This window comes from Cucurbita moschata, unplaced genomic scaffold (genome assembly GCF_002738365.1).
Source record: "Cucurbita moschata cultivar Rifu unplaced genomic scaffold, Cmos_1.0 Cmo_Scf00004, whole genome shotgun sequence".
Classification (NCBI taxonomy): domain Eukaryota; kingdom Viridiplantae; phylum Streptophyta; class Magnoliopsida; order Cucurbitales; family Cucurbitaceae; genus Cucurbita; species Cucurbita moschata.
This window is the reverse complement of record NW_019268520.1, coordinates 4,311,806-4,328,761: the sequence shown is the minus strand read 5'-3', so window position 1 is coordinate 4,328,761 and position 16,956 is coordinate 4,311,806. Positions and strand designations below refer to the sequence as shown.

At 36.0% G+C, this 16,956-nt stretch overlaps 2 protein-coding genes across 5 annotated transcripts in view; both read left to right on the top strand.

Moving 5' to 3' along the window:
• The first annotated feature begins 270 nt into the window (after positions 1-270).
• LOC111441572 (calmodulin binding protein PICBP-like) lies at positions 271-4,453 on the top strand. The gene is made up of 2 exons (XM_023078613.1): positions 271-764; positions 859-4,453. The coding sequence occupies exons 1-2, from the start codon at positions 495-497 to the stop codon at positions 4,228-4,230; spliced, it is 3,642 nt and encodes a 1,213-aa protein (XP_022934381.1). The 5' UTR covers positions 271-494; the 3' UTR covers positions 4,231-4,453.
• Positions 4,454-5,307: 854 nt separating this feature from the next.
• The window catches only part of LOC111441573 (folylpolyglutamate synthase), a 14,416-nt gene continuing 2,767 nt past the window's right edge, over positions 5,308-16,956 (top strand). For 2 of the 4 annotated variants that reach the window (XM_023078614.1, XM_023078617.1), the window contains exons 1-14: positions 5,308-5,487; positions 6,412-6,594; positions 6,840-6,905; positions 8,912-9,021; positions 9,255-9,315; positions 10,052-10,135; positions 12,225-12,281; positions 12,398-12,458; positions 12,705-12,751; positions 13,179-13,256; positions 13,999-14,157; positions 14,641-14,970; positions 15,131-15,209; positions 15,932-16,087. In XM_023078614.1, the coding sequence (XP_022934382.1) occupies positions 6,451-6,594; positions 6,840-6,905; positions 8,912-9,021; positions 9,255-9,315; positions 10,052-10,135; positions 12,225-12,281; positions 12,398-12,458; positions 12,705-12,751; positions 13,179-13,256; positions 13,999-14,157; positions 14,641-14,970; positions 15,131-15,209; positions 15,932-16,087 (1,432 nt within the window). In that variant the 5' untranslated portion in view covers positions 5,308-5,487; positions 6,412-6,450. Of the gene's footprint in view, positions 5,492-6,159; positions 6,301-6,411; positions 6,595-6,839; positions 6,906-8,911; positions 9,022-9,254; positions 9,316-10,051; positions 10,136-12,224; positions 12,282-12,397; positions 12,459-12,704; positions 12,752-13,178; positions 13,257-13,998; positions 14,158-14,640; positions 14,971-15,130; positions 15,210-15,931; positions 16,088-16,956 lie in introns of all 4 variants that reach the window. The other 2 variants (XM_023078616.1, XM_023078615.1) reach the window with 2 other exon arrangements.

Below are 16,956 nucleotides of genomic sequence, written 5' to 3'. Positions count from 1 at the left end.
GAGTAAACACACTAGATTTATCTTACACTCTTTTACTATATTAAAACGAGACGCGTATAGTAACTAACTAATAGCAATTTTTGCTAACAAATGGTTGACTAAAGCAACTAAAAATAAGATATTTCTGAACACATTTGTTACTAAAAATAATATTAATATTATTGTGATGCATGGAAGAACAAGAAGGGTTTGAGCTGTGTTGGTCAACCTGGGTGGAGCCCAGCAAGGCTGGTCAACCAAATTACAGAATAAAAATGTAGACATAGGCCATGGCCTGGCAGGCTTGTGCATTTGTGCAAGTCAAGAAATCCTTTTCTTTACTCACACATTCAAATACGTCTTCAAATTCTCGTCCGCAGACTACAAATCTGATCAATTCAATACAATAACCTTGAGATTTGCTTTCGAGGAACGATTTCAATCCTTTGTTTTCCTCGCCCGATCGTTGTTTTTCCTAAATCTATTTCTGATTCTGGTGTGGCTGATTCGAGAGAATGATCGACGTGGATTCTCATCATCGTCGGCATCATCATCACTCGCAATCGGAAGATGATCGCAGAAATGAAGATGGAATCCCGAGCTTGGAAAAATCAACTGCTGGAGAAGGGACATCTGAGTTCAGTTTCGGTATTGTTTCGTCGTCGTCGTCGTCTTCTTCTTCTTCGTCAAGCTATGGAGATTCTACTACAAATTCTGTTTCTGATTCGTCGCCGAATTTCATGAAGACCACTAGGAGCTCGGAAGCGAGAAGAAACTACTCTCAGGTCTGTCTCAGATTTCGATTTCTCGTTTCTCGAGTATTTGCGATTGATAATGGTGGATTTTGTAGTGAGATTTTTAATCTACTGTTTGCAACAGAAATCAGTGGCAAGCCGCTCTGGTTCAAAGCCTACGAGGACTATGGCGAGAATGTCGAGTTCTAGATTCAAAAGGACATTGATAAGGAAATCTTCCGATCAAGGAGAATTGCAATCTCCGGTAAGTTCCCGCAGATCTAAATTAGGGAATCGGAATAATGGACAAAAGAATAGTGATGTTTCTGCGGTTTATTCAAAATCAAATTCGGTGATCTCGGGGATAATGTTAACTAGAAAGGCATCACTAAAACCTGTGAGGAAGTTCGCGAAATTGGCTGCTTCCAAGTCTAAGAAATATTCCAAAATGGAAATGTCTGAGTTACATCCAGAATCATGTGTTGAAAAGATGACTTGTTCTTCAGCCCTCAAGGGTTCTAAGTTTTCTGATAACATTGAGATCCAACCTGGAGAAGAGAAAGAATCTGAAAAACTTGCTGTAAAGAAGATTTGTCCTTACAGTTACTGTTCCCTCCATGGCCATTCTCATAGAAATGCTGCTCCATTGAAGCGTTTCAAGTCCATGAGGAAACGTGCCATGAGAGCTCAGAAAAACAAGACTGAGAGCGAACCGCCTTTTCGAGCCAAACAATCTGGAAAACGTAAGGAAGGTATTCAAGCAAGCAAAATGGTGAGTAGAGAAGGACAAGTAGCTAATGAGAACACAGGCAAACCGGTATCCACTGTAGAGGAAGAATTCCGTCCTAGTGTTCTTATGGATACCGATTCGAAAGGGAAAGATAATTTTGATGCAGGTGAATGCAGCAGCTTGAAGGAAAGTTTGGGCTCTTCTGCTGTTGATTATGAGCAAATGGGATGTCAAAGTTGTCCAAGTGAAGCTGGTGAGAAGCTCAAGGGAGATTTGGCAGCGGAAATGGATAGTCTATCGCGTTCGAGCTCTAGCTCGAGTATCAGCTTAAATATTACAGCAGAAGTGCAGGAGATTAATCCAAAGTATGTCAGAATGTGGCAGTTGGTATATAAGAATGTTGTGGACAGCGACTCTGCCAATGCTGATAATGAACTACCTGTTCTTCAGGTGAAGGAAACATCAAAGGACGTTGACAACAAATTGGTATTAGACACCAACTCCAGCTCCTTTAAGCTTGTCACCAATATAGATCAGGAAGGAGCAGATGTGTCTCCTGATGCAGCTGCCAATAGAAAACTTGAGCTCTTCAAGAGGGAAGCTGTTAAGTTAGTGCAAGATGCTTTTGATAGAATCCTTCTCCCGGAGATTCGAGACCAATCCCCTCGACCTCGTGATGAGAATTCAGGAGAGAAGCTGTGGGGAAGGATTCCGGCTGAAGTTAGAGGATCAAGCTTCTTAATGCCTTCTTCCAGTACTCATTCTGCTGGAGAGGATCTTGCACAAGATCGAGACGAAATGGGAACTAAAGTCGAAAATAAAACGTCCATGGAAGAAAAGAAAACAATGCCAATTGAAAACACGTCAACAAATAAGTCAGTAGCTAAGGGATGGAGTAACCTGAAAAAGCTAATCCTTCTCAAGAGATTTGTCAAGGCTTTGGAGAAAGTAAAGAAGATTAACCCACAGAAGCCACGTTTTCGACCTCTTAATCCTGACCCAGAAGAAGAGAAGGTTCATCTCCAGCGTCAAACGACAGAAGAACGAAAAAACAGCGAGGAATGGATGCTTGATTATGCATTACAACAGGTTATCTCAAAATTAGAACCAGCTCAGAAGAAGAGAGTTTCTCTGCTTGTAGAAGCTTTTGAAACAGTTCTTCCATTGCCTGGAGTTGAGGCTCCCATCAGGACCAAAGTAGCTTCTCCTGTAGATTCTCAACAAGATCATGGAGTTTCTGATGGAACTGATAAAGAAAGCAAACGTCAAAACGGTGCTGATGATACCGTTCTTGGGAACTTTTCGAACATGAAGAACATTTTCAAAGCATCTGCAGGCCAAGCAAACAGTATTACCAAGTTAGAAAACCAGAATTCAATGACGTTCTTTAATAAAGATGAAGCAAACTTAGAATATCTTGAGAAATCAGAACAAGATCAAGCTGTTCATGAAACTACTGGTAGAGGGTGGCAGCTAGTAGGGGACGTTGCTACTCGCAATCTCGATAAGGTAGAAGAAGGGATCACTGTAAAAGGAGGCTATCCCGTGTCGGTTGATATACGCTTGCCAGAGGTCAAAGATGCCATTTTAGATAATGAGACCTCCAAGAAGCCAGAAGACACTAGCCATCAAGAAGTTTCAGTGAATGGAAAGCTTCTAAAGATTTCAAAAAGGGTAATTGCACGTTTAAACTCGGAACTACTTCATAACGGAGATCTGGAGGCTGACCAAACAATATCCAAAAACGATAGCTCGATCAGCTTAACCGGTGGAGTATCTGATACATCCAAAAGCCTCTCATCAGAAGAGTATGAGACATCAGCAATAGCTAGAACCCTCACTTCCGAAGAACACGAGAAATCGACCGAAGTCAATAATTTCGAACATTGCACCTCAGCAAATGAACTACTAGAAAAAACAAGGGCGGCTATATTCGATAGAAGTCGGATAGCTCAATTGAAAGCTGGTTCCACACAAGCAGAATCTGTTTCCAGCATTGGTGAAGCAAATGAAACACAGTTCGAGCCAAAAAAGAATGCAAGCATGTGGTTCTTGATATACAAGCACATGGCTTCGAGCATTGATGCTAAAGATGGTTTGAAACCTCTTGTCAGTCAGGAGACTAACAAAGATGAAAAGGAATTTTCTTCAAGAAAACAAAACAAGGAAATGGAAGACGGGTTTGTGAACGATCCAGACGTGAAGCTCCGATGCATTGAAGCAGTAAAGCTAGTAAACGAAGCAATTGACGATATCCCTCTTCCAGAAAACAGTACCTCACCTGACGATCGATCATTCTCCGACAACTCGAATAGAGACCAAGCATTAGAAGAGAAACAAGACGCCTCCGAAATAACAGATAGAAGAAAAGAGGTACACAATACTACTGATTCTAATAGCGAAGAACGACCGGTGAAGTCTGTCGATGCGAACAGCCAGGAGGAGGATGGAAAAGAGCAAAACATGGGAAGAAAACACAATCAGCAAGTTCTAAAGAATTGGAGCAATCTGAAAAAAGTGATTCTTCTGAAGAGATTTATCAAAGCAATGGAAAAAGTAAAGAAATTCAATCCAAAACGACCAAACTTTTTGGGTGTGGAGCAAGATGCAGAATCAGAGAAAGTTCAGCTGAGGCATCAAGACACAGAAGATAGAAAGAACGCAGAGGAATGGATGCTTGATTACGCACTTCGACAGGCCGTGGCCAAACTCACTCCTGCTCGTAAGCGAAAAGTCGACTTGCTCATACACGCTTTCGAGACCGTTAATCCAACAACCAGAAAGTGAGAATCCTACAAGTTATTTACTTCCTTTCAGTTCTTTATTTCATATTATTTTTTGTGTTTGGTCTGGCAGAGAAAAAGGGTTACTTCCATGGTTCATATATTGTGAAATTTGTTGTGATTTTGAGAAGTTTGGAGAGTTGGATTGTGAATATGAAGAATAGCACAAGAACTTGTAGATGCATCAGATGAGCTGTATGCTTCACTGTCTTCATCCTTCTTTGCTATATATACTTCTAGATGCACCAGATGAGCTGTATATGCTTCACTCTTAAACTTAAAAAATCTAAAAAATATTAAAATCTTATTTAATCTTTTTTTCATAAAAATTAATACCTTAATTTCAAAAGTATTTTTTAAACATAGAACAAGTGTTTTCAAAAGTATTTTTTAAACATAGAACAAGTGTTTTTATGGTAAGAATATTTTTTAAATTATGTTAAAAGTTTAAAGTATTATTGAAATTAGTATTTTTGAGATAAAATATAATGTTTATGGGTATTTTTTTTTTTAATTTAGCAAAAAATATTTAAGCGATACACTTTCTTGATGCTATGACTGAGAACGAAGGTTCGGCGGAGGCTTATAAGTTCCACATTTGGCACCATATGAACTTATGTCCAACCAGAAATTATGTTCAGGTTGGATGAACTTATGTCCAACCAGAAATTATGTTCAGGTTGGATAGTATCAGGAGATTCGTATATTAATTACAATATAATTACTAATAAATATTTTAAAATTATTTACATAATAAAAAATCAAATTTCTTATTATTAATTTTTTATTGGAATATATTTTAATTGTATGGTACCAAAAATGTTAAAAAAATTCCATAATAATAATAATTTATTTGGTGTAAATTTCAGTCTTTTTATTTAAATTTTATTATTATAATTTGTTTACCGGGAAGAAATTACATTTTTACCCCTAAGTTGAAAAAGACGTCAAATGCCCATGAAAACGTTCTCTCCTTTCTCCTCATCCTCCTCCTCCTCTCTCGTTCTTTTGTCTCAATTTTAATAAAAACAAAATTGTATTAAAAATGTGGATGAAAATATCAATATTTATGGGGAAAAAACGGAAATTTAACCATCCAAATTTCATCCTCAAGACACCAGTTTCAACGGCAAAAAAAGTACGGACATACGTATATTATATTGCTCCAGATTCGGATTCTTGCTCATGGCGGCTTCGCGCTTCTAATCTCCCCAATCTGAGGGCAGCCCTTACTCCAGTTTCTTCGCATTTCTGCGTTTCTGTATGTATACCTCTTACTTTTTTTTTTTTTTTCTTTTGCTCTACCTGTTCTTTCTGTGATTTTGTTTATTCAATGTTTAGCTTCATCATCTACTTTACTGAATCGGTAGAGGTGGAGGTAGAGTGAGATGGAACTGCTGCTTTCTTATCCCTATCAGTCGGTGCTTCGTCTTGTAATGAGAATTTGAAGAATAGGTTGAAACCTAAGTTTGAATTTGTACTTTCTTCTTCTGATGTGCAAAATTACTAAGGTTTTGTTTTCCAATCTAGCTTAACAACACACAATTCTTCTTCTTTGTTCTCATTATTGTTGAATATTGATTGATTTATAATCGGCGCCTTCGGAATTTGAAAGCATTTGATCTCACTTGAAACCACTGGTCTCTAGAATAATGGGTTAGTGGTCCGAAGTTGTTCCTCACACAATCTCATTCTCAAGATATTGAGTTTAGAAAGCCATCTATTCATTAGAGCGTTAGCACATGCTTGGAGTTTCCCCCCCTGCTTATCTTTTTTTAAACAAAACCCAATAATCCCTTTGGTGAAGCCTTCATTTCTTTAGTTATTTCTTTTCTCTACTTCAAAATACTACATTTTTCTTGTTGTATTATAAATTACCAATTTCTGAATATTCCCTATGCCTTGCCTCCCTGATGCTTGCACTTACTCTTAGGTTCCAAAATACTATTACACTTCAATGGGCCTTGTGCTTTAGAAAACCCTGGATGGAATAGAATATCTGGGAGGCTATTCAGTAAAGCACCATCTCTTCCCTTCTCAATTCTCCTCTCTCACCTCTCTCTTGTTTTGTGAGGTTTGTCTACTTAGAAAGATTTGGTGTCTTCTTTGGCACTTGCTCAACATGATTTTTGATTATTGATTTCGCGTTTCCGAAAATCTTATTTGTTTTACAATGATGTGATAGGTTTCTGAAAGGTATAGAGGCTGTTACTTGGGGAAAAAAATGAGAAACAATTTGCCTCAGTCATCTTCCTATGAATCTGCTCTGGAAGCACTTTCGTCCTTGATAACACAGAAAAGTCGTGGAGCAATGACTCCAGTAATCAGGAGCAAGACAAAATTAGAAAGGATGAGAAAGTACATTGAGGTAACTCTTCTGACATCAGACTCTAATGAAGAAATCATGAAAGTAAAACGTTTCAACATTGCTTATCTGATATTGTGAATATGTGATAAAAAATTTGTTGGTCAATTATTTAGCATGATTGCTCTTTTTAAATATTTACTATTGTCACAATAGAGAAGAGTGGAAATGATCATTTGAGTTTGCCTATCATACCACTTGAACCACTTTATAAAGATTAAATCACAATGCTTATGTTTCTTTTGCAGATTCTAGACCTAGTAGAATGTGTAAAGAAACTAAAAATTATTCACGTGGCTGGAACTAAGGGAAAGGTATTCTATTTTCTACCTTTAATATTGCTTATACATATTGCAGGTGAGGAATAAAACTTAGGTTAGAAGATCATTGGAGTATAGTTTATTTCATAACCTCTTTTTGCCTCAATCAATGAAAATTTTATGTTATGGTATTTAAGTCTTTATAAATGAATGAAAAACAAATTTTCATCAAAGACAAATGAAAAATCCAACAAAAGAAGCCAACTAAAAAAGAAAGAAAGAAAGAAAGAAAGGAAGGAAGAAAGATGATAGGGAATAAGCCTCTCGTGTGTTTTACTTGTGCTCAAGGCAGCGTGAGCTACCCGAACAAGATAAGGAAGGAGCGAAGTAGTGTAAATTGCAATAAAGGGCATGGAGGTGTTTTTCTAATTTTTTAAGTTTAATCCTAATTTCAATTTTTTGTGTAAGTTCTTTAACATAATGTTACTGTAGGTCACATATGGGGAAAGAGAGTAAAAATATGTACAAAATAGCATGAGGTTAGGGAGGGAATAGTTTCAGGAAATAGGTAGGGGCTACTAGCTTGTTTTACTTCTTTGGGGATTTTGTATCCATTGTTAATTGAATAAGTTGAGTCTTGATTAGGAACTTTGATGGGGGAGGTACAAAATGTTACTACCTCATAAAGGACCGTTGATGTAGCAAGAGGATTTAGAATGCATGGTCTCTGATGGTGTAGAGGGAGGGGAAAAAGGCAAACAGTTGGATATGTGATGGTTTTGGGTGTGGGGCAGTTGAGTGTAGTCGCTAATGTTTGATGTAAAGAATTATGAAGTGGATAGATTTTCGAAGCCTAACAATTCAAAATCCACAAGATGAGTAAAGAAGAAAGGAAGGGGGTGATAGTGATAGTGTTGAGTATTTCTGGATAGGCTTTAGCATGGTATTGCCTAATTGGAAAATGTCTGACTGAATAATATTAGACCACGTTTCAATTTATAAAAAAATTATTTATGTTTTCCTGTTTTGCATCTCCCACACTAAAATGAGGGAGGGAAAAAAAAACTCTTTAGTTTCTTTGCACCTCTCGTTTAAGTTCTTGAAGGCTGTCTCACTCTTGAAAAAACACCCGGGAAAGTATTGGTTGGGGACAAAGAACTTGAGGGGCAACTCTTGTCTGCCTTTGCCTCACTTATTCCCCATCTGTTTGTCCGAGACCGTTCTTGGAAGGTTTAAATTGTTGTTCCATTTTATTTCATTAGGGATAGGTATGGGTTGGAGACTCCTTTTAGTATGAAGGAAATCAAGAGGGCGTTTTTTTAGCTTCGATGGGAATAAGGTGTCTATCATGAGCTTCATTATGGCCTTCTCTAAGGAAAAGAATGATATTAAGGAGGAGGAATTGGTTTTGGTTTTTATTGAATGTGATCATGGTCACTATGAATGAGACTTATATAGAAGTATGCATACCTGGAGAGGGACTTTGCACTTTTTAGTCTCTTCATGATCTTCTAGCACTCGAGATGAATTTTTCGCAATCCTCTAAAGCTAGGGTTTGAATTTTGGTAATATTTCATACTATCAATGAAATATGTGTTTCCCAACAAATTCTTCTCAATGCTTGGGTTTTTTTTTTTTCTTCTGTTAATTCCTCCTGTAATAAATTTTGTTGGTAACATTTCATTATGTCAATGAGAAGTATCATTTTTTTTTTTTTGTAAAAAATGACATGCTATCCATATTCATTTTGCATTCATACTTTTTTCTTATCAATACAATGAATGAGTTGGCTAGTTTTCATGCTACAATTTTTTACATAAGTTTCGTCAAATAATGGAGCGAACTAAAAATGTATGAGAAAATTTGTGGGCCAAAAGATAACTATATTGTGATGGTTTAATGGCTCTCCAAAGTAAAATAAAATAACTTTTGGTCCATCATTCATATCTTGCTGGTGCAGAAAAAGGAACATCAATACCTGGTTAAAGAATAAGCAGGGCCTCAGTATTGCAGTATTCTTTAATCCTCTTTTCATTTTCACCTGATCTGTATGAATTCAGGGTTCCACATGCACCTTTTCTGAAGCAATTTTACGGGAATGTGGTCTTCGAACTGGACTTTTCACTTCCCCTCATCTCATTGATGTGCGTGAGAGATTTCGTATAAATGGGTTAGTGTTGAAATATATGTTGGTATTTAGCAAAAAACATGTCTCATCTCACCCATCCCTCTCTTTCTATCATAAAACACAAACATCATGTACATGTGACACACTGAGAAATTATTAGGAAGCTCTCCGTTTACTTATTATTTTCAAGCTCATTAACTTTGTTGAAGTTGTATTTCTTACTTTATCTAATATATATATATTTTTTACAATCTCACTTTGAATGGAACAATCAGATTGGATATATCAGAAGATAAATTTCTGCATTACTTCTGGGCATGCTGGAGACAATTGAAGGTATTGTTGCTATTTCTTACTTCAATTCGATTCTCTTTGAAAGGCATTTGATGCAGGCTCTAGCTAAGCTTTTTTGCACGGTCATGATTTATAAGAATTACAATGAGTATATACATCATTTGCATGTCCAGATGGTTTAGTCAACTGTAGATGTACGGGAAAGTATCAAACAAGAATACTACTTCTGCCTTAACCAACTTACCCACATTGGTACTGATTTATAATCTCTTGCATCCTCTTTGATTATTGATGAAATGTTTTGATGAAGTTTCCAAGACAAAAACAGAAAAAAAGCTAACTTGTTGAGTTTATTTGGAATTGACGAGTCAGTCACTTGTGAAGGAAGATGCACATATATCAATCTTCTAGCATTTAGGAGGAGTGCGTTGGAGTAATAGTTGGAAACAGAATTTGTGAAAACTTCAATATTTGAATAGTTCAATGATTCAGTTGAATTATGTGTGAATAATAAATTGATATTTTGTCTTATACTGGCTGAGATTCTAGCTTGTGCTTCAATATTCTTACTTTCTGTTCCTTACATGGCATAGCTATCTCTGGTGTATTTTCGTTTCCTAATTTTTTGGAACAAGAAACAAAATTTTCGTTCATAGATGAAAAGAAAGAAAAAGATAAGGGTACAAATTACAATTCAACGATGTGTGTGCCTAATTTTTCTTTTGCCAGTATGCAAACTACAACCTTCAGTTTTGTGATTTTGGGTGTTAATTTGCAGGAAAGTGTTACAGAACATCTGCCAATGCCTGCACTATTTCAGTTTCTTACATTGTTGGCTTTTAAAATATTCATAGATGAAGAGGTAAATGACTTTAGTTTCAGTTAATATAGCTCCTATTTTAAACAGTCTAGGGGTAGTTGCAATGATTGCTTTCATTCCCTTGTTCTACTTTTGCAAGAACTTATGATTTATGCAAGAATTGAACATCATGAATGTCATGGACTTTTAATGTCATAGCATGATATATGAAGGATCTTTCGTACAATTCACTATCTTCTGCTACTAGCTTCTCTATTCCTTTCCAATATATTATTATGAATGGTGAAAGAATAGAGACGGCAGAGAAGTAGTCCTCTGCAAGCTTAAATAGGTTTCTTCAAACCTATTAGACTTTGTCCTCCCAGAAACTAATATGGCTTAGTGTTCTTTGGCATAAACTTTCTTTGACTTGGAAGAAAGCCTCGTTTCCTGAAGGGTGTTTGACTCGTTGATTTAGTCTGTCTCAGGTGGGATTTTATTATAATTTCTTCTTTGTCGTTATGAAAAGGATAAAAATAAAGCACCAAAAGCCAAGTTCATTTCCTTTTCTTCTTTCAATGCACCATCTGGTGACCTTGCATCTTTAATGTCCATTTCTTCTTCTTCTTCTATCATCATCAACATTTTGATCAATGTATATATATATCTATAAACTTCAAATAACTCTCATGCTAAAATTTTGTTTTAGCTTATGATAAGTATTTATGATGCAATGCCACATGTAAAAATTTTTGAGATATATCCAAACTAACGTCTTGCCAAAAAGGATATTTAAAGTCAATTATGATGCAAAAACACTCTATTTTAGGCAGAGTGCTCTGTTAGTTTTCATTCATTGAGTTGGAGGAATCCATAGGTGGCCTGCCGAGATGAAGAAGACTGGCTACCGCTAAAAGAAAAGGGAGGTCCACCATACTACCTAAGAAATCCGAGACCTGTTGTAGGAGAGAAGCAACTTGATTGATAGGGAGAGGAGTTTGTATAAATTCTTTTGAGATAAGTGAGATTAAATCTTGGATTATAGACTTTGGTACACTACCTTAGTTTGGATGTCATCTACATACACTAGAAGCACTGTAGTCTTGGATTATAGACTTTGAATACCATAAGAATATTGTTATCGTTGGTTGCCGACTTAAATTGACAGCTCTCACTATGCGATGTGAAGAATACATTCCTTCACGATGATCTAGATGAGCAAAACTACATGAGTACTCCCCCAGGGTTTGAAAAAACTCGAGAAGTGTTTAGACTGAGAAAAGTCAAGGAGATCACTCTCTTTATCAAAAGCTAAGAAGCAAAGAGAGCTACAATGCTTCTAGTGTATGTAGATGACACCATAGTCACTACAGATAACGAAGAAGAAGAGATTGAACTTGGGGGGAAAGTGATGAGAGAATTCGAGATTAAAGAACTTAGAAGGCTAAAGTACTTTTTCTGTATTGAAGTCGCATACTCAGCCCAAAACATCTTATATCACAACAAAAATATGTGATGAATTTATTGATGGAAATAAGAAAAGGCAAATGTAAACTTGCGATAGTGCCAATTGATCCACATAAGAATTTGGAAGAGTCAAAAGAAGAACTGGTGAACAGAGAGATGTGCTGGAGGATGGTGGGGAGGCTTATATATTTAGCTCACACTCAACTAGACATAGCGTACTCTAGTGTAAATTAGCCAATTTATGCACGACAGACGAGTCTTTCATTATTAGGGACAAGTTTGGAATTTTTAAATTATAAAAAGAGTAAATATGTCCAAAATTGCTTCTCAACTATCCCACCATTTAATATAGTGTAGACGTGTTTGATAATTGTTGGCTAAATGTACATGAGTGTCCAACACGTGTGGTTTATTGAGCTTAATAAGTGTTTAACATGTGTCCAACAAGTATGGAACTTATATTCATTTTGTCAACTAATGAGTTTCGTAGAATCTACTTGTTCTTTTCCTACAAACGAAGCTCCCTCATAACCAGTTAACAACGTTTTAAACCTGATCAATTTGAGGATTAGTTTTTCTAAACATGTTCAAGTAACTTGGATTACAGAGTTACATCCTTATTTTCCTTTTTGTTGGCCTTTTTCCTTTATTTTTCATTATGGAATTATTGATTTTATCTCAATAGGTTGACGTTGCAATTATTGAAGTTGGTCTTGGGGGAATGTACGATTCAACAAATGTGGTATGCTCTGTCTATTAGAATTGGTTTATTCCAAAAGTTTTTGAGATTGAAAACTAGTAACTATGAAATCTTAAGATTAATAAAAATTGATTGATCAATTGGTGGTTATTGTGCAGATAGAAGAACCTATAGTCTGTGGCATCACTTCGCTTGGGATGGACCACATGGAGTTATTAGGCATATCTATCTTACTAGTCATGATTTTCTACCTTAAGCTTTTTGGTTAAAATTTTTTAATGTTAATTTTCGGGGAAAACCATTCAAGCATGAGATGGAGATGGCTTGCAGTATGAATGCTTGAAACAAACTAATGCTCCAATTGTTATAAATCTGGTTTGAGCATCAATGCAAAACAAAAAATGAATTACCTGTGAATTTAAGTTGGTTGCTTCGACCAGATTCTGACAGTGACACATGTTTCAGGAAACTCGCTAAGCCAGATTGCTTCGCACAAGGCTGGAATTCTCAAGGTACAGTGTCAATGTAAGCCTTTGCAATAACATGATTTTTTATTTTTTTCTAAATATGACCACCTAGGACAGGCTCTCATTGTATATCTCTGTTTGGGGGGGAGGGGTTCCCTCTACCCCTGCCATTAGGCTGTTCTTGTCCTTTTTTTGGAATATACCATTTTGATGTTTCTTGTAAAAAGAAAAATAAATATGACCACCTAGGATTTCTTACTTTAGAATCACAGTTTTGAAGAATGAAATGCACTAATATTGCACCAAGTGTTATGCATGGCTGTTGCTTATTTTTCTTTAGTGGATTAGTGCAATATTCTTCTTTGAGTATACAAAATTGCAGTTTTAAGAAAAAAAATATAAAGATATTTTGTGCCATGCTTGATTTTTACTCGTATTCTAAGTCAGCTTCACATCTTGTATCCATGTAAAGCCTCGAGTTCCTGCATTCACAGTACCACAGCTTCCAGAAGCAATGGATGTTATCCAGAACAAGGCACGTGAGTTGATGGTAATTTTCTTCCTTTCAAGACAAGATTCAATGCAACTCAAGCTATCTTTGGCTTATAAGCAGCTTCACGATTCTCGAGTTTGCATGTTAATACTCGTGAATTTTGAATAAAATGATGAAATGAATTTCTTTTTCAACTAGATTTTTGAGCAAACAATTAAGCAGTGAAATACTTGTAGAGCTTTCTCTGAAAACATTCAAGAATCTTGTAGTTAAGAGTTTTAATGCATGTTATAACAGTGATAAAAGCCTCGTATCATTGTGTATTGGTATCAGTAAAGCCCAGACACATTGATCAGCATTTTGTTGAATTTTCTTTGGTTTTATCAGAAGAAAGTCCTCCAGGTTAATGCTTGTCGTGTTCTCGTTCAGCACTTTACTGGATTCTACTTTGCGCTCTGGTTCTTATTGTTGTATCATGCATGAGCTCCAAGCTATTTTGTAACTATGGTTGATCTTCCATGCACACCAATTAGAGATCTTCTATGTAACTCTTTGATATCCCCTTATACTTCTGTATTTCTTTTATTCAACGAAATCACCAATAAAGCCCAAACATAGCTGAAGAGAATTTCATAGAGATAGGCTAAAATTCTACTTGCGGTAGTACAAGTTCAGCTCTCAATATTTCAAAGTATTAATAGAAATGTCTAGAATATACAATGTGCACATTTTATGTGGGGTTATGAAAACTCATGATACGGAACTTCATTGGACATTGACCTATGCTTACCGATTGCAGATCCCATTAGAGGTAGCTGAACCGCTTGACCATAAAAAGCTAGATGGATTGAAGCTTGGCATGTCTGGTGATCATCAGCTTGTTAATTCTGGTCTTGCTGTTTCCCTTTGTAAATGTTGGCTTCAGAGGACTGGAAACTGGGAAAGGATGTTCCTAAATGTTGGTCTTATCTTCATATTTTACTTTATGCTTGACATGACGTTTTTGTTGATGGTTTCTTCTTGAATTGTTGGTCGTGGCATTTAGGAAATGGGAGTTATAGTGACTGGAGGTGTTAAGTTGCTTGGTCTGTTCTTCCCCCCTCCCTGTTGACATGCATGTTGTATATAATGCATGTGCTTCACCTGCCATACGTGCATGCATCCCCATTTATCAGAATGAAATTTGGATGATATCATAAAATGTTTTATGCGATAACTATTTTATCTAGGAACTAGAGGATTTTGTGTCTACTCTTAATCAATGTTGAGTTGATCTTTTCCCTTCAAACTGCTGCAATCTTCTTTCTTCTTTCTTCATTCTTCCTCTCTCTTCTTCTTCTTCTTCTTCTTTTTTTCTCTTTATTATTTTTATTTTAAAATTTATGTTCTAAAACATAGATATTTAAGCCATTTCACTGTATTTGTCTTGTGCGAAAATCAGGGTTTCAAAGTGGCCAAAATACCAGATGCATTTCTTAGAGGTCTTTCAACAGCAAATCTTTCTGGGAGAGCACAGACAGTTTATGATTGTTATGCATCATCATTTAATTCTTCAACACAGTCTGAAAACTCGAATGGAGATTTAATATTCTATTTGGATGGAGCTCATAGCCCAGAAAGCATGGAGGCTTGTGCTAACTGGTTCTCTAGTGTTGTGAAGGGAAATCATAAGTCGTTACATTGTTTTAGTGCTGAAAATGTGGACAGAGATTCGGGAAAGGATGATGTAAAAGTCCTGCAGGAAGCTGAGTCCACAAAGTTGTCAAAGCAGGTAATTTCCACAGTTAACATTGTACTGTGGCATTTGAGATTTCTTTTCAGCGTTACTGATGAATCCCTCCCATTCCAGTTTTTTACTTCAACTTATATTGGTGACTTATTAAATTTTGATAATGTAAAAGACGGTTAAATTAATTTTTCCTGGTCTGTAGATTCTCCTATTCAATTGCATGGAAATGAGAGACCCTGAAATCTTATTTCCACGACTTGTGAATACATGTGCTTCCTCAGGTATTATGCTTGTACTCTTGTGATTTTATTTTTTTATTCGGCTTTTATCAACCTAAATAACCCATAGATAGCAGTTATAATCACAATCCAATTTTTCTTCCCCTTACGCATAGGTGTACCTTGAGCCATGTTTTCCTCCACTTATGGTGCATAGGCCGGGGATTGAAATCTTCACAAAAGACATCCGTTGTTTTCATTAAGATATATACATAATATGAACTTTTTCACTGTAAAAAAGCGAATGCAACATGATATATTAATGATGTCATCGTCAATATTGCACATAATGCACGGAGATAACAGAAGTTGGGGATTCTTCTTTCAGATTTTATCTTAAGATGTTCAACTTGTAATGGAGAAGAGTCCATGCAAGTTGCAGTAGGCAATTTAATCCATCTGGTCATCAAATTTATGTTAAGGATCTAACTGCCTTATGGCATGGTATCTTGCTGAGTGAAGATGTCCGTGGTGATTTTTGCGAAGCTGCTGATAGAATTTTAACACGCCGATCTATTTGTATGTTTAACAGTGGTTGTTCTAAAGTAGTTTTCGTTTTCATCAGCACAATTTGAAATCTTAACATCATAAAAGGTGTCCTTCTGTTCATTATAACTGGAAAAATGGTTAACAGGGATGCTCTCATTGATCTTACTTTCAAGTCAATTTTTGCCGGGTTTTGAGATTTTGAACCCATTTTTCTGACTTCGGTCTTTCATCTTTAGGTGTTCATTTTTCGAAAGCCCTTTTTGTCCCTACCATGTCAACATATAGCAAAGTCTCTTCCAGTAATTCGGTGACTTCGTCAGATATTATAAACAAGGACTTGTCATGGCAGCTCAACCTCCAGAAACTTTGGGAGAAGATTATGCATGGGAAGGGTATTGTTCCTTCTCTTTTTGCTTCAAGTCGCACAATAATTGATTATATTATGTTCGTTCTTTGTCTATTTTTCATATGCTGCAGTTATAACTGTCATGCATACTCCACTGAAGTGGGGAATGTTTGTTTAATTCCAATCTGGCTGCAGCTGAAACACTTTCTATGAAAAAAGAGGTGATTAACAGAAATTCTTTGAATTCTTCCATCGGAATATAATATATATTGAATCGTTACAATGATCTGCAATATGAGATAACCCATATTAGGTGCAATTGATGGAGGGAAACTAAACTGTCAGTTCTTCAAATGAAATAAGCCATTGATTAATAAGCGGTAAGTTTTAGGCTGTAGCAGGAAGTAAGTTTAAAGTTTTTTTTAAAAGCTTTGTTGAAGTAAAGCTTGGATTTACGGATGGAAAATATGTAGAAGTTATAGGTCTCACTGTACTGATTGCATTAATACAAAAATAAGAAAATAACCGACTTCCTTGGGGAAGTTCTTTAGATGGAAAATCTAAATTTCTATCGAGAAAAGAAAAATGAAAGAATACAAAATGATAAATAAATAAATAAAAAAAAAAAAACCCCCACAAAAGGAGTTAAGCCACCTGAACTACTATACAAATAATGAGCTCTGATCCAAAATTGTGTGAGACAACGGATAATTACAAAAGCTCTTGGAGACTAATGCTCAAAGTCGAGGAGAAGCATTAAGCCTGGCAATAGACTACACCTCTTCCTAGGATTTCCCAATTGCTTTAACAATCCTAATATTCCTCTGAATCCAAAGGCCCTGCAAAACAGCAAAACAGCAAAAAAAAAAAAAAAAAAAAAAAAAAAAAAAAAAAAAAAAAAAAAAAAAAAAAAAA